Source organism: Perna viridis, chromosome 9 (genome assembly GCF_037379345.1).
Source record: "Perna viridis isolate PV_CMFRI_1.1 ecotype Kerala chromosome 9, ASM3737934v1, whole genome shotgun sequence".
Classification (NCBI taxonomy): domain Eukaryota; kingdom Metazoa; phylum Mollusca; class Bivalvia; order Mytilida; family Mytilidae; genus Perna; species Perna viridis.
This window is the reverse complement of record NC_142453.1, coordinates 32,558,714-32,576,561: the sequence shown is the minus strand read 5'-3', so window position 1 is coordinate 32,576,561 and position 17,848 is coordinate 32,558,714. Positions and strand designations below refer to the sequence as shown.

Sequence of the window (17,848 nt, the reverse complement as noted above, 5' to 3'; positions counted from 1 at the left end):
TTTTTTTTTTTTTCAAAAATGAGCCATCATACATCGCTTTTTATTTTGGCATCAAATTTTATTGAGCAGATTGGCGAGAATTGCTTCTGTCTTGAAAGTGGTGAGAACTACTCTCTGACCAGTAATGTATTGTTTGTGGTGTCAAAATAAAAGTGTTATCTAGTCAGCATGCCACATATAATTTTATAATCTTTGCATTTTGACTGCTCATATAGAACAGTTGCAATATAAAAGCATAGTATTGTATTTACAGAAGATGAGAAGGCTTCTCTTGCCACTTGGTATTGTCAGACTTTCCGACAGCTAAACAACATCCCATCCAAACAATTGTGTGTACGTCTGGCCAGTGGTGGTGATCCTACATACTCATTTAATGTACGACTAACTGGTGAGGAGGTGCATGGAACAAGTAAGTCTGTCAGTCTGTACCTGAATGATCTATAAATTGATTTTTGCCCATTTCTTGCTCAGATGCCTTATGTCCTGATTGAGTAAGAAAATAGTTCTCTGAAGGAAATGTAGGGAAATAATACAAAATTAACAAATAAGAAATTAAAATGATTCAACTAGAGGAGGAAATTATTTCACTTGTACCTAACATTTGCCTCAGATTTGTATCAGATTTTCAAGGCTCTTTGATTTTTTTATTTCTCTAGGTGGTTCATTCCGACAGTTCTTGGGGCAGATAGCTAAGGAACTACATTCCCTGAAGCTGATAGTACCCTGTAATAATAGTAGTTATAAAAATAGATGTCTCCTACATCCTGGTGGTATGACCTTTTCAGAGGAGAGATTAACACAGTTCTTTGGCCAGGTAAGGAGATGAAAATTGGTGATTCCTTCACTCTGGTGTTAAGGCTTTCCTTGAGGATAAATGACACAGTTTGAGGATGTTCTTTGCTCATGTTCAGTCATTTTGGTCAGAATTTCGGACTCCTCTGGTTTATCAATTTCATAGCATAAATATCTTTAGTTCAGTGACCCACACTTTTCTTTTCATAATTTCATTAAACACACCTTAAAATGTTATTAGAGAAGTTTTTATGAAATTCTAGTTATTTTTTCGGGGTTTTTAATAGATAAATATAAGAAGAATGAAAATGGTGAATATGTCAAAGAAGTAACCACCCCACCTGGATAAAAAATATCAGCTCAAGGCCACCCATTGGTCTTCAGTGAAACCTAATAAGACATAATCTATGGAAAATCCAGAGAAATTTTTTTGTTGCCAAAATGTTAAATGCCTGTATCTCAAAAACTACCACACTGACCAATCATTTTTAGCTCACCTGGCCAAACGCCATGTGAGCTATTGCCATCACTTGGCGTCCATCGTCATCATCCATTGTCGTTAACAATTATACAAAACTCTTCTCCTCTGAAACTACTTGACCAATTGAAATCAAACGTGGTATGAATGTTCCTTTGGGTATCCTGCATATGATTGGGATAAAAGTGTTCAGCATGATGAGATCTATCACTGGTCAAATTTTGGTTTTAATCCGTTATGTTGGCGTTATTGCCCTTTTTCAACAATTTTTGCCATTTTTAATGTTATTTCTTTCAAAAATCTTCTCCTCTGACACTACTGGACTAATTGAAACCAAACTTGGTATAAATGTTCCTTGGGGTTTCCTGCATTGAACTGACGTGGGGATTTTTGATTGTCGAAAAACATGGCCGCCATTACTAAAAATAGAAGATAGGGGTCAGACAGTAGTTTTTTCACATATATCTCCTAACCGTTAGGTTTAGCTAAATTCTTTCAATAGCTGAAATGATCCATATTATTAGGACTACAAAAGTCTTCGGGATAAAAGTTGTCAGATGACTCCTTGTAAGAGTTATTGCCCTTGAAAGGGGAAAATGACTCCTTTTTTTTCAACAGTTTTCAGTCAATATCTTTAAAACTATGATAGATTAAAAGAAACTTTCAATTGTTGAGAAGATCTTATGATAAGTCCTACCAAAGAATTCTTGAGTCAAAATTGTTGGACAACTCATTAAATTTATTGCCTTTGAAAGGCAAAATTGAACCAGGTGAGCAATTCAGGCTCCTGGGAGCCTCTTGTTTCTATTCAGATTGTTCTAGAATGAAAATTCTTAAAAGATTTCAAAAATCATTTGAAATATTTGTTATTTTTAAACAGAGCCGTCAGCATCCTTAAGTTCAGTCATAAAACATGAAAATTAGAAAGGAACTACATTGTATAAGAATCATTTCTGTCAGTTTAAAAAAAGGTGGTGTGGTTTCCTCAAAGCTTACTGATTCTTTCTGATGGATATGTGACAAAAATTTGTAAAGTTCTGTAGGAAAAGTTTACCTTTTTGCAAAGCTGAAAAAGATACTGTGAACGTTTTATTTTTTGTGGGGTACCAATTTTCATGGGTTTGGTAAACCATGAAATTTGGTCCCAGACATAAAGGAAATTTCCCATTCGTCTGTTCGATAGAGATTCAAATCCACAAATTCAAGAATGCACTAACTGATGTTTTTTCCCATTATCATGAAAATTGGTACCCACGAATAAAAGCATGGTACCTTCACAGTCTGAGGAGAGTGGGTATCTGTTGTCCAACATCACTTTCAGTCATATGTTTTTTTGCAGATATTAGGAATAACAATACGAGCAGATATACCTCTTGGTTTAGATTTGATCAAATCTTTGTGGCAAGCAATAGTATCAATGACAGGTGATCCATCAACAAACCTACAGGAGGTTGATCCACTCACTTACAATTATATGAAGAAAATTGAAATGGTAAGAATTTCATAACATGAGGGGGTTTTTTTTATCATTTAAATGAATGAATTTAAGAAAAATGTTGGGACTTATCTCTGATGAGCAGTAAACTTTTTCAGAGAAATCTTCGTTGTAAAATTACATATTATTGTGAATTCAAGTAAAAGAGTAATCAAGGGAACCCAGATTCTTGCAGAAATCAAATGACTGCAATCCAGGGACAAAGACCAGACAGGGAAAACAGATACACACAACAAAGAACATAAAATAGCCAAAATAATACGTACAAAGAAGCAGAAGTAAATGAGCAAGTCAGACTCCACTATAAACTTGGAGCATGGACCAGGAGCACTGATAGGGTAAGCGTCCTCTGCATTTCTAGAAACACCAGCCAAGTTGCTCATAAAATGTCAAGTGCAGAGTAGACAAAAGTGGAAAGGAAAACTATTACACGTTGAACAAATTGGTTCTCATCGTGCAGATGGGTACATTCTAAGGATGCAGAAGTTCATTATGATGACCATAAAACTTCTGTAGTGATTACTTCATTCTTCAACATAAGCTTAACAAGCCTAGATGTAACACTCACTGTAGCTTTACATCATTATTTTACAGGTTGAATCTGAAGGTGAACTACAAGCTTTGTGTTCTGATGTTTATCCTCAGTTCATGTACACTACTCTATCAGGAGAGGAAGTTGAGCTGGTACCAAATGGACAGAAAGTCTGTGTCTGGTGTGTATTAGATATGATTATGTACCCTTTTTTAGCCAAATTCCTCTTTTTAAAATTCAGATTTTCCTTCATGTTTTTTTTAATGTAAGTTTGCCTCAGATTTCACCAATTTCTGCTTTTAGTATTGGCCTGGTATAATCATGTCTAATGTATCATGTGTTCCAAAAACTATATGTTAATTGATCCTGACAAATTATGAGGATAACACTTGTGAATTGGTTGCACCCTTGTGTAACTGCTTTGAGATTAATTGTTGTAACGAATTAATTTAAAGAATCACAAACATTTTTTTAAATATGGGGTACTTTCATTTCTAGACATCATAGTGAATCAATTAGAATCTTATTTCTTGTCTTTACAGCTGGGAGAATAGACAGGAGTATGTAGAAGCCATCCAGAGACTGAGAATGACAGAACTATTCCCACAAAATAGAATAGAATCTTTACACTGTGGCCTGGCCACTATAATCCCTCTACAGATACTGAACATTATGTCCCCTCTAGATCTGGAGATAAGGACCTGTGGATTACCGGAGATGGATCTAGATTTTCTCAAGGTAATTTTGTTCCAGATGGATACAGGCATTACTTACAGTTTTTTCTCAATCTTGAATGATATTTTTTATACATGTATTCTTATGATGGATCAATTGGCAACATTTCATTATTGAATGGCATTTTAAATGTTGATGACATGTACAAAAAATGTATTAATTGTGAAATATGTATATTTTTCTGCACTGTAGTTACATGTACTTTGTAGTTTTTACTCAACTTTGCTAGGATATAGGACACTCAGAACACAACATAATTTCTGCATATACAACTCATTTACTATACAGGAGTTTGAATTTCTTCTCAACTGATCTGTGCACTGTACACAAATGTACCTTAAATACTCTACAAATATGTCATTGTTTTAGGCTCATACCATGTACCAAGTAGGACTAATGGAGACTGACAAACATATAGAGTATTTCTGGACAACTTTGGAAGGATTGAGTCAGGAGGATCTCTGTAAATTCATTAAATTTGCCTGTAACCAGGAGAGAATACCTCAGACATGCCCCTGTAAAGAAGGAGGAGCTGATTCTACGCATGTACCTCCCTATCCCATGAAAATAGCCCCTCCTGATGGGCCTGGTAAGTTTGCTGTTCAGTGGTATTTTATAAATTATGTGTCCTCTCTTCAATAGCAGACATTTTTTGTCCTGTCATTTTGTTTTTCCCATAGTTACTTAGTTTAAGCTCCCTATACCTCTGGAGGTGTATATGCTCATATGTAAAGATGTTTCTTGGTTCCTTAACTCTCACTAGAGTAATCAGAAGTAGACTAAGATGATGTTAAGTCGTTGTGACCTTCACATTTTACCTATTGACATCAAAACCAATTGGTGTCTTTTTTACTTCATGAGCCTTTTATTGCCCAGGCTTTGTGAAATTTTATTCTAGAAGTCTTCTGCACCTCATAATGCTTCAACTGTCCAAGTTTGGTGTAGTTCTATGAAGGCATTCATAAGTTATGCTCCAGAAACCAATTTGGCTCCAAAGTTCTATTGTCATTAAGTCTGTATGACTTTGATCATTGACCTACTGTCTGATGTCAACTTCCTGTTTTGTGGGGTTTGTAGATTGTATTACATAACAGTAAATTTGAGGAACAATATGTTTGCATAATACAATGTACATGAAGGTATAAACTATCATAATAAAGAGTTACATATATCCCACATTTAAAGTAATAGATTGTTTTACTTAGGAGTAAATTTTAAGAGAAATATCTTTGAGATAATACATGTAGGTATAATCTATTGTAGTCTAATGTGTTGCACTTTCAGGTTCACCAGACTCCCGGTTCATTAGAGTAGAGACGTGTATGTTTATGATTAAACTCCCACAGTACTCTTCACAGGAACTGATGACTCAGAGACTTCTGTATGCTATTAATTGTCGTGAAGACCCTCTCAGTGGATAAATCTCAGATACTATCTTAGAGACTTCTGTATGCTATTAACTGTCATGAAGATCCTCTCAGTTATCTGTATTTCAGCCAGTTATCCTATTTTCACTTGATGTTGTAGTGACAGACAGTGATTTAGAGACCTGTCCATTCTGAAAGAATGTTGTTATTCATTTTTTAAAGCTTTTTCTTAATTATTTATTTTATCTTTTTTTCAAAAGATTTTTTTTATTTAAGTTTCTATTGCATTTATAAGTAAAGTTTCAAAATATGTAGATATTTTCTTTCATAACTCTATTCATCCATCTTTAAAAAAATCCATCATATTTAGAACTGTAGATTCATGATGCTGAAATCCTTTCTTGGAAATAGTAATAAAGGGCTTTTTTGGTATGTAGATAGTATTCCATGAATGAATAATTAATTTTTGGTTTGATTATGATTGACTTATAATTTTTATTTAGAGATTTTTTTTAATGAAAAATGACTAACAGGGTCTTATTTAAACAAAAAATAGAGTAAAGTAATAACAATGAGTATGGTAAGTGTATAAACAGCAAACCATCATAATTTTATAGAACATACACCATACTGTATGGTGGCAAATTTTAGAGGGGTTCAAATTTTCACTCTATTTGCTAGGTTTGGGGAGTTGCAAAAATAAAGCTCGCCAAATTTAAGGCTAGTTATTCGCAGTAATTTCCTGTATATTGTACCTATAGAGGCAAAAAAGACAGCGAAAATATTATAATCCTATTTATAGAGCAAATTATGAAATTTTGCACTTGAAAAAAATTACACACTGTTACAGTATATCATTACATAAATTGTGGTGAACGTGTTTAAACTTTATTACTCTAATGTATCATGATATTATATCATCCATTTGTCATTGATAAAATATACCATACAGGATTTAACCTCAAACTTTACAAAGTAACAGATATCAATCAAATAGAAAGAATCTCAATAGATAGAAACCAATATAAAAACTTAGCATTATACTGAATTATTTTCTTTACATTCCTCTACATTAAACTGTCACTTATAGACTTTATATTGCTGTTTATTATATGGTTAAGTTACACTGAACCAGTGTGATCACATAATCACATAATCAGATGATCTTCAGTGGAACCAGCATGATCACATAATCACATAATCAGATTATCTTCAATGGAATCTAGAAACCTATTTTCCATTCAGTGCTAGAGGAAATGATTTTACCATGTAAGTTCTAGCTAGTATTTGGTTAACATCTAACATTAGGACTTGTTTCCTTCCAGTTACACACTTATATACATGTACAGTGTGTTGAAAAAGTTTCCAAACATTACCTTATAATGTTTCTGTTGACTAAATTACAAGTCATGGGGCAAAGTTTAGATTCTGTAAAAATGGAATTTGCTTGGTTAATCATTTTGCATGCGTGTAAATTTTGTGGTCAGACATTTTCAGGTGTCATAAATATCAAACGAGGAAATTTTCGCTTGGGTATTATTTTTTGGGGGAATATTTCATGACCTCAAAATGAATAGAAAATGTCTTCATTTAAATTATTGTATGTTTTTTTTTCACTCTTTAAATAAAGTTAACTTGTCAGTGTTTCTTCCCATTATGTTCTATGACTAAATATTAAGGGACAGAAACATTGATGATGTAAGTGTTAGTCCCTAAAAGAATCAGGCAGTAGGTGAAATATGGTATGAAAAAAAAGCCATCATTTTGAAAGTGTAATTTGACTATATGCACCATCAGAATCAAGAAAAACAGACAAGATTTTTTCATATCATGATGGCCTATTGGGTTACAATTTCTTTGAAATGCACTGAAAATGAACATTTCAAGGGGTGATAACTCTCAAAAACCTCATTTTTCTAAGTTTCTATTGAAATATTTCTGAGCAATCCAGTAATGCAGAGATCAAATAACGGTCTTTTCAAATGGAGAAAGCATTTTTAAGTGATATTTTATTGTGAGATCGGTGGGGTTTTGACATGCATGTTAATGATTTTTTTTTCATTTTGCCTGATTCTTACTAACACTTACACTTAATTATAATTAGTTTGGAGTTAGCGGACTATAGTGCTTAGACCAGTTGTGAAGCGAAGAGAGTTTGTTTATGTTCTCTGTTCTGTTAGTTGAATATTATTTTTTTTTTATTACTTCATATGTGTTGTGTACTGATATGTGATAAATCTGATGAAATTGTTTATGGCAAATTATTTTTGTGATGGTTCTGTTTGTGATCTTTTTTAAAAAAAATTTTCCATTAAATCATCTATCTTCAGAAAGGCTGGAAGATTTATTAGAGATGTCCTTGTCATTACATTGTCTTTACTACTGCCTGTGGCACTCTCTGGTCCCAGTGCCACAGAACTAGAAAAATTACTTAAGGCTGAGAAAATTCTGAACTGTTAGTGACATCGTCAATTTGAAGGACTTTGATTGGAGTTGCCATGGATGTTAAGAACATTCTCAGACTTACATATTTTCCAAGTTTGGTGGTGCTGGGGACTGGTTTTCTAGGCAGTTTTGTACCTCTTTGCTGAGTTAATTTGATACTCTTGTGTTGTTTGTAAGTTTTATTTTTTCACTTTGCCTCTCACTTGGCCATGTTAAATAAGCTTTAATTGTAGCCACTTTGCAATTTTACTTGTTCTTGATTCTTGAACTAATAAAGGGAATTGCTGGTAAGTCTTTTCGTGCTATATAAGTTTACTTGTATACCCACTTATAGTGCTACTGTGAATGTATGTTTGGTTTAAAATGTGTATGTATAAATGTGTGCTTGAAGAGAATTTGATTTTTTGTCTTTTTAAGTTGAAGAAAACAAGCTTCAAATGTATATCTTATCAATGTTCTGTTCTCGAGTTGAAAAAGAACACTAATAGCTACATTCCCTATACTTCAAGCTTGTCATCAAATTGATTTCTAAGGCCATTGTAAAACAATTTTTTGGTTCTCAGCCCTACTTTTTATGAAAATCAATGAGACGGGGAGGCATTTCTTTTATTACCATTTTTTTGGTATTGTTAATGAAATGGGTTACAAGGCACCATCAGAAAGGGTGCTGGAGGGCTTGTGAACCAAGAAATTATTTTAAGTTGGATTCATCTTTTATTTTTTAACATTATGATTGAATTATATGCATGTACATTAAAGGCTTTCAAGGCAAGAAAACCTATGAATTTTTCTAGGGAGATATATGTATCAAATATTTGAATACCATTAAAAGATTGGAATCACATTAATGTTGTTAGTTTAAGGCCCTGTGAATAGTTGCACTGTAACAGGGTGGTTTTTTTTTACCGTTGCTGATTCAAATTTTTCCTCTACTTAAATATTGATCTACTTATTAAATGTAGATACATTGTATGACATTTGAAAAAAAACAGAAAACAAGAGCCTGGTTTCATAACAAGTCTATTTTCTTTTTCTGAAATTATTTATTTTAGACAATTTGATTGGTTTAAATTTGAATTGAGGAAGAATTTGAGGTGAATGTCAGTAGGTAATTAATTTCTAAGAAACCAAAAACTGGCCTATAGTCATGTATTGAGTTATACATGTATAAAAAGTTTTTATGAGTGAAACACAGTTCTAGTTAGTGTACTAGTATTTATTTATTGCATAATAAATATATAAAAAGTTATACATGTATAAAAAGTTTTTATGAGTGAAACACAGTTCTAGTTAGTGTACTAGTATTTATTTATTGCATAATAGTTGGTGTTTTATTGAAGTGTTGCCTTTGCTGTGCAAGGTATTACCTGTTGCCATGGCAATGTAGTGGATGTAAAATGTTTTATCAATGTTAATTAGATGTAAAGAAAAAATTATGCTTATATTTTGTATGCTTTGATTGGTTTAATAAAGTTGTTAATGTGTTAGTTATTAGATAGATAGATTGTTTATTATAGCGACATGTGAATGACATCAATAGTAATTACAATAAATAAATATTCACCGTTGGACCTATAAGTCACTTCCAACTTAGAAAACTAATTATTATCGAGAAGTAATTAAGCAAAATAAAAAGAACAAACATAGATTATTTGGAATAAATGAACTGCCTACGCTTTAGATAAGATTTATATATATATCTTGCAGTTTGTCTTGGAAAGTATTTCATCAATTGAATTAATTGTTATAAGTTTGTGGTTCCAATCATTTCCTGTTTTGTTCATTGTGGTACATTGCCCACTAATTTTACTTCCATGGTCACATTTACAAATACATGTAAAAAATGTATTTTTTAGACCCCTACTCAGACTGATTTATTACATGTATTCTATACTGTTGTTCATCAATCTTTTCAAATATGGTACAATAATGCCAAAAGACTCAAGTGTCATTTTAATAATGTTTACCCCCACTCAGTGACGGGGTTGTCAATTACAGTATTCCATGGCAACTATCCCAACTCCCAATGAATGGACTGATTTTAAATTTGGTACATGGCTTTATATAGGTGAAGGCAATGTAAGCAATTTGTGTTGCTGTCCAATATCAACTTCCTGAATGAGTATAGATACTCCTATCACAACAATGCATACAACTTAATGTTTCTTTTTTTGTACAAAGTTGGTCTTTACCATGTTTACAGACAGAGCCTTCTGTTTATTATTGGGTATTTTCTAATTTTTGTTTTCAAAGTTATTGGACTTATGAATTCCAAAAAAATGTGTAGATGGGCAAATCATGTGTTTAAATGCACTGTTCATTGATACTGACATCCTTCCTTACTACACTATTTATTCACAACTTTGTGTGAATATGATGAAAGTTTGTAATTAAGTACTTGAACTTATTGTACTTTTGGTAACTTTAAATGTTCAATTAAATTCTGATCAGTTTGTTAACAATTGTGACTACAGAACGATTATTTTATTATTTTTGAATAACTATTTTGAGCCATCACAAGCCACCACAGTGAGGAGAGGTCAAGAAAATAAAAAATGACCAAAAAGTATAAGAAAAAACTTTATTAAATAATTAGCAATATTAATGTGTCAATGTGAAATGTTCCTTTTCCAGATGATATTTCACCACAATATGGCAGAGTTACAGAACTGGTTTTTATCAGGTTCCTTAAGCCATATTGTAGACAAATAATGAACAGCTTATTAACATAACATACGGACAAGCTTCTTTTATCTTCATCCACTATATCACAGATTTTAAACTTCTGCAAGCTTAATGAACCATGATGTGTATGCCAAATTTTCCTCCTTAATTTAGGATACATCAGGAAACTTTAGAGCAATGTTAAAGCACAGACTAGCACTTACTTGGTTGGAATGACCTGATTAACAAGTGTAACTAAGCATACTAAGTTTTAAGTCAACATGACCTATTTCATCTTTTTTTCTTTTAAAACTTCAAAATTTGTAGGTTGATAATAATAGTGAGCTGAATCAAATGTTTGGTACTAAACAGCTGTGATCATAAAAAATAAAATAGACAAAGAACAAATCATACATAATACAATGGACCTAAGAAGTACATATAGCATCTTTCTCTAATTTCTTCAAACAATAAAATTTACCATTGAAGCTCAATGTCTCCAAAACTTTTTGCATACAAATGATATTCAAATCAATCTTCTGCCAAAAAACTAAAAAAAACTTGTATGCAACTATCAATATTTACACAACAGGTGCAGAGATGGTTAACATCACTAGAAATTATAGAATTAAAGAAAATATGCAGAATAAACCCCTCTTCTTTGTTTCTTGATTATATTAGCTCAAAATGGATAAGTGGTATTCAGAGAATAGAAGCTTTAGCTGACCAGTATCTTATATTTTCAATGATGAACTTTATAAATTATAAAACGCATTAACATTCAACAAGCAATAACAGTGAATTTATAAAAAGCATTTATCTTTGTTATAAAGATATATTTAATCATTTAATGCTATACATATATATACTCTTTTTTTAACACATCAACTACTGTTTCTTTTTTTATTCAAATGGTTTGACATTTGTATTGGTTTTTAGAGTTTCAAAAATGGAGAATTCAATTTTACCACATGAATTGTGATAGTGAAGTTGATTTAGTGTCTTTTAAACAGAATTATAAAGTATTGTTCAAAATGTCTTCACAGTAATATTATCCCTGAATAATGAAAATTCTGCAATCTGTTTAACAAGAATTGTTGATAATTGAACTCATGGACAATAATCAATACTTTTCATCTGAAGCTGAAAATCAAATTATACATTACCCCTACATTTTCAAAATTCACTATTCTTTTTCTAATTTCGATACCTAAACAATTGTATGCAGTAATTAACACATATAGTTCCATAGAAAGTGTTCCCAGGAAATACATCATTGTATAAATAATTATGTGACTTTACAACAACAATCATGTGACATAAGAACTGACATAATTTGCATAGACATGTTTTTGATTGTAAAAATCCTCTTGGATAACAGGAAAAAAAAAACATTTCTTTTCAATATTATCAAATATGATAATTAAACAAGAAAATACATTTAGAGTTGTTTTCAATTAAATTGTGACAATTTAAAGAAGCATATTAATATACTAACTCAAACCATGTCTATATATATAAATATTTTAAAATATCATTAGAAATAAAGACATCTAAGATACATTTAAGTTCAGACATTAAAACTTTTTATCATTACTTCAAGAGATAATAACCTGAGAAAGCGCAAACTGAATTTTCTTCTTCTTTTTTTTTTGAACTAGGATAACATTTTTTATACTGAGTTATCTGCCCTGAAATGTGTCATTTTAAAAAATTACAAGTTTTAATCATTACTACAATAATGGTAAAGAAAAGGTCTGCTTGAACTCCACATTTCTAATGGTACAAAAAAGTAAAATAAATCTGTCAAAGGAATGAAATTTACTTGACCATATATTAATATGGACCTTACTTAGACCTTACCAGGTAACAGTTGTCTGCTCCTGATTCATATTTTCAAAATTTGAATGTGGCAAAGCGGGGTAACAACCTATATGTACATGTAAATATTCAAAAAATATTTCCAATCATAGTATAATCATTAATTTTCCCACAGACAGATAAGGTAAAAAAATATTCATGTAGTATCTACGAAATTGATTTGTATTTTATAACAACAGAAACTGATACACACAAACATGTACACTTGACAGAATTTGAAAAAACTGACAGCCCAGAAAATTGAAGTCTTTACATTCTAAAGTAACCAAATTTTTTATCAAAAATCATGTAAAAATACAATTTAACCCTGATTTACACATTTTTAAAAGGCTATTCATAATACAATATAATAATACAGAAATGTCGCGTCCCAGTACAAAAATACACAATGGACGGTGGTACAATATATTTTGATACAATTAGTTAAGGAAAATATGCTGGCCTCAGTACCACAAAATATACAAAATTTGTTAGGTACTGAAGTTAAAAACATTCTCAGACAAAAGTAGAACATTTAAAACTTTCAGAGACATCATGAGCTAGTCTACTTGTCTGTATTGTAGTACATGTATAACTAATAGGTATGATTACAGGCAATATTTAGACTGGTCAGTGAAGAGCCAAGGCAAGTGAAATGGTGATCAGCAAACTGGTTCATTATTTCTTTTTACTTGTCACATACCAGACTAACCATTACCAGGATGTAAAAACTTATCAACCTAAGATAACTATATTTTGTTTGTTTCCATTCAACCTTCTGGTAATCATAGGTTTACTGGCTTTTGGAGAGTAACAGAATGAACTGATAAAACAAATTACTGCTATCTTATCTACTGTTTAGTGCTTTTACTCTCAACAGACCAGAAATATTTTGTACCCATCGTAACTATTAGGAATATAGAAAAATGCATTAATACATCATAACTAAAAGGAAGTAAGGAAAATAAATAAAAGGATGTAAGTCTACAACATCTGTTCCCATGCAAACTATTCATCCCTTTCCCATATTGAAATGCAAAATAAAATAATTCAAGTCATTCTTATGACATGTTACAATATTTTGTAATGAAAAGATTCAGCAAGAAAAGTCTGTACCAAAATCAATCCATAATGAAAGAGTGAGTTCACAATCAAGTAATATACCCTAAAACAAAATAGAGACCACACATCCAATATTAGTGAAAACTTTATCCATTTACTGATTTTGTGCTTAAAGAGAGACAGATAAGAAAAATACGACAAAATGTAAAGTAAACTAAAATCTAAAAAAAATATTCAATCCTTAAATAATCTTTAAATTAAATACAAAAATGCAGTATCTGTTCAAAAGTCCAAAAAAGTTTTTTAACTTCATTATTTCATTCAAGACACCATATTTCTTTTACATAAAATTTATAAAAGCTCCCTCTGGCTTCCTGGCTTCTTATAAAACATAAAAGTTTAGTGTGTATACTAAACAGATATGTAAATGTGATAATCAACACAGGCTGTTTTGAAGTCGAGACCAGAAATACCACAGTGAACTCATTAGTGATGTTCTGTCGAAATGCTCAAAACTGATGTTATTCCGTTTATCATTGACTCCACTGTCAATCTGACATAACATAGGCATTCAAAATTGCAGATATTCTTTTAGAATCCTTGAATAGAAATTATCAAGCAGCAAGGCAATAGAAAGCAATAAAGTTGCTGATAAACAAAAAAATATTATCCAGTTTGAACTTATGGATTTTCACTAAATTATATCTACAGACTTTATCATTAAATACAGAGTATTTTAACAACAACCAATTTCTACAAAACAATTTTCCATTTCAAATGTAAAACAAAAGTCATCAGAACCACAAATTGATAAACAATAAATGAAAAGAAGCAAATAGTACATCATGGCAAAACATCAGAGAAAACAAAAAGATAGGGTGTTCTTTGAGTATTTTTTGCTCATTCTATTCATGATCATGCGCCACTTTATCCAGGTGGTTATACTGCCCCCTTTCCTAAATATAGTGAGCCCCATGCCAACTACAGCCTGTCCTCTAACTGGATAAATTTCTATTTCCGATCGTTTACAAAGAACTTAGGGTAAACCTTTACATACACTACCCATGTGGGTAGTCAAGAATATTCAAAAAACCTTAGCTTTCTATTCAATTCTAATGTTATCAACTAATTATTGAAACAAGGAGACAACAATTTCATTGAAAAACAAAACTATGAATAAATGCATTTGGAAACTTGATATTACAGGAATAAATAAGCCACTAGAATGTGAAAAAAGATACCTGTAAATATAGCCATTTAATTTTTTATCACACAAACCTACACCAAGGAATAATTTGACTAGATATTTAACCAGTATTGCCACTTATATTATCTTAAGTATCACAGTGAAGCCTGTCTAAAGTGAACACTAACCTTCTAAAACAGACACTTTCTCAAGTGCCTTTATACTAGTTTAAATATGTTTTGAACCTTGATAAGGTGAACACCAGTCTAAATCAATTTAGTATGAAGTCCAGAGAGAGTTCAGTTTAGACAGCCTCGCTGTAGTACATTTATAGGTCAATATACAGAACATAACAAATACAGATTTACAGTATAAATAAGGTAAACAAGTGAACAAAAATACCAGAAAATGACAAGAATGCTGTAAATACAATAATAATAATTGTGTGCATTTGCTGCTGAGAAATTTACGACTTTTAAACAATTGTATTTTTTTTGCAATATCAAGATAAAGTTCTGCATTTTTCATACTTAAAATCTTAAAATTTGAGTTTAAATTGTGGCAATTACAATCCTATTCAAATTTTCCCAATTCAAAAAACATCACAATAACTTAAGAATTTACTCAATACAGTGGCTACAGCTTAAAATGCATCATACATGTAGTTACCAGCTTAAAAGTGCTTAATACATGTAGTTACCAGTCAGTTTATATCAAATTGTTAACCCCAATCTCCTATTTGATTATAGGCCCTGATACACAGGATGTGAAAGAAATCGTAGGGCATGAGCACTACTCATTATAAATCCCTGCAGCTGTTGTTTTTTTTAACCATAATATATCATACTTTTACAAAAATAAGTAATTCAACACCTGATCAATTTATAATACTTTAATTGTGCGTGAAAGCAAAAGGGGAACTTTGGCAATGTTGTTATATAAAATTCATTGGCTACCTGTTGTGCCTATTGAAGACAAAGTAACAGACAATTCCATGTATTTAGCAGTGTCAAAACATCAGAAATATTATATCAACTTAATCATAAAACAAATGCATGGATATAAACCTAATCTTATTATGAATACTAAATTATGCATGTTAGCTAAAGTTCTAATATACTGCACATCTATTAGCTAAACTATAATAAACAATTTACAGTGTGTGTTTTGGTTTGTTTTCATGAGTATCAAATGTCAGTCTTTCACCCTTACTAAAAAAATTTTCATGTCTCTCAACAAAGTGTTAAGTATAAGTTTTTGTAAGAATCAGGCTAAATGGGAAAACCAGAAACAAATGATCTCTGCATCACTGGATTTACTCCGTTTTTTCAATGGAATGTTAGAAAAGAGGTTTTGACAGAGTTATCTGCCCTTGAAAAGTTCATTTTCATTGCATTTCAATGAAAGTAGAACCCCATTAACCAAAGTGATATGGAAAATCTAGTTTTTTTTTCTTTGATGGTGGTCAAATTAAACTTTCAAAATGGAGAGTTTTTTCTTACCAATGTTTCACCCACTGCCTGATTCTTACACAGACTGACACTCAAACTCTCTGGCTGAATTAATCCAGTCAACTAAACCAAATAAACAATGTAATTATACAATCATTTAACTTAGTTACAAACAGCTTCTTATTGAATAATATTACATGCAAACAGTTTTAAAATTAAAATGTTATGGACCTGTTTCATAAAAAAATCCCAAGTTCAGAAGTTACTCAAATTCCAAAAAATCAGTACACAGGATTTGTTTGGCAAAATTTGTGAGGTGGGAGGAATTGAGCATTTAAAAAATATACTAAACCTGCTTTTTTTTAAACAAAATAAGGTTCTTTTACATTAAGACTGTAACAAGATAACCACTAGAGCTAGTATCCATAGCTACACCCTGTCAAGAGAAACTGCTAAAAAAAAAAGGCAAATATACAATAAAATGACAATGAAATCTGTCTAAACAAAAACTTTGAAGGCACCAAAAAAAAACCTAAGCCAAAACTTTGAATGTACCTAAAGAAATGTGACTACATGTAATTTTTAAATTTGGTAAATACTTGTGAGCAGTTCAACCTATGTACATTTTCAACAAGTATGTGTGAACAAGGTTCCCATGCTTTCCTTGGCTTTAAATTCAAGAGTTGACCAATAATATTCCAGTACATATCTTGCCATATAAGGATTTGGACAAGCAAGAGTGTTCAATGCAAATTCTATTTTGTAGCCTCTATTTTTTTGACAAGAAGTCTGTGGTCAAATAACACCTTTCTATAAACTTTAAACTTGAACATGTATTTGTAGCCTCCAATATTTTTAGGACAGAGAAGAAAGCACTCAGAAGACCATGATTTGAAGTTATCACTATGACACAAACAGTATGTTGATTATCTCTACAAAGCTGTTCCACAATAGTCCTTTTTCATACTCCAGACTAACTTCTTTTTTTAAGATTTTAAGCAATAGGATGTAACTTTCTACATTTTTGTTATTTGATAGACTGGCTTACTAATGGACATTGGTATACTTCAAATATTCAATTTTTAAGAGCTGCGGTAAGTACTTGAATACTTTTAAATAACTTATTTCAAACCATTTAGGTACTTACCAAAGTGAAAATAGTTAGATTTTCCAAGAAAAATATTTTCTGTTTTCCCAACCAGGTTGTCTTGTGTTAGTGGGTTATGTCCCTTTGAAACCTGCTTGCATTCCGTAAATATGAAAAAGGACTATACTGAAACATGACTGAATGTAATCTTAGTGAGTACTTCTTGTTTTTCTTTGTATTCTTTCAGCCAAGATGCATTGGAATCTTGTTGCAACAACAATACCATGTTTAAAAATCACATACATAATTTGGTAATTGCATAGATAATCATAAACATATTTGATATTTGTAAAAAATAACAGACAAACCACAAAACATATAAACCAACAATCAAAATTACAACTGTCTTAACAACTTCTTATTATACAATTCATTAACATCCTCGTCATCTGAGCTATTATCATGGTACTCAAATCGTCCACTCAGTAACTTTGACTTTTGTTCTGTGGGATGATCATCCTCTTCATCGTCAAACTGAATCTTTCGGAATCCACGATACTGTGGCATTCGACTTCGTACACAAATACAAATGGTTACCAGGATAACCAATGTCAATATCACAACAGCTAAAATAGAAAACAATGATATCAATTAAAATCACAATATCATTAACTGCCCCCCACCACCTAAAAAG

General features: G+C 31.4%; 2 protein-coding genes across 3 annotated transcripts in view; one reads left to right on the top strand and one right to left on the bottom strand.

Annotated features, from left to right (window-relative positions):
- Positions 1–9,338, top strand: part of LOC148607867 (putative E3 ubiquitin-protein ligase HECTD4) — a 55,850-nt gene extending 46,512 nt beyond the window's left edge. For both annotated transcript variants that reach the window (XM_088544395.1, XM_088544394.1), the window contains exons 57-63: positions 254–409; positions 657–814; positions 2,610–2,762; positions 3,360–3,478; positions 3,840–4,035; positions 4,402–4,621; positions 5,317–9,338. In XM_088544395.1, coding sequence (XP_088400521.1) covers positions 254–409; positions 657–814; positions 2,610–2,762; positions 3,360–3,478; positions 3,840–4,035; positions 4,402–4,621; positions 5,317–5,453 — 1,139 coding nt within the window. In that variant the 3' untranslated portion in view covers positions 5,454–9,338. The remainder of the gene's footprint in view (positions 1–253; positions 410–656; positions 815–2,609; positions 2,763–3,359; positions 3,479–3,839; positions 4,036–4,401; positions 4,622–5,316) is intronic.
- Positions 9,339–10,411: 1,073 nt separating this feature from the next.
- Positions 10,412–17,848, bottom strand: part of LOC148607866 (carboxypeptidase D-like) — a 34,141-nt gene continuing 26,704 nt past the window's right edge. Inside the window, exon 24 of the mRNA XM_088544396.1 lies at positions 10,412–17,780. Coding sequence (XP_088400522.1) covers positions 17,551–17,780 — 230 coding nt within the window. The 3' untranslated portion in view covers positions 10,412–17,550. The remainder of the gene's footprint in view (positions 17,781–17,848) is intronic.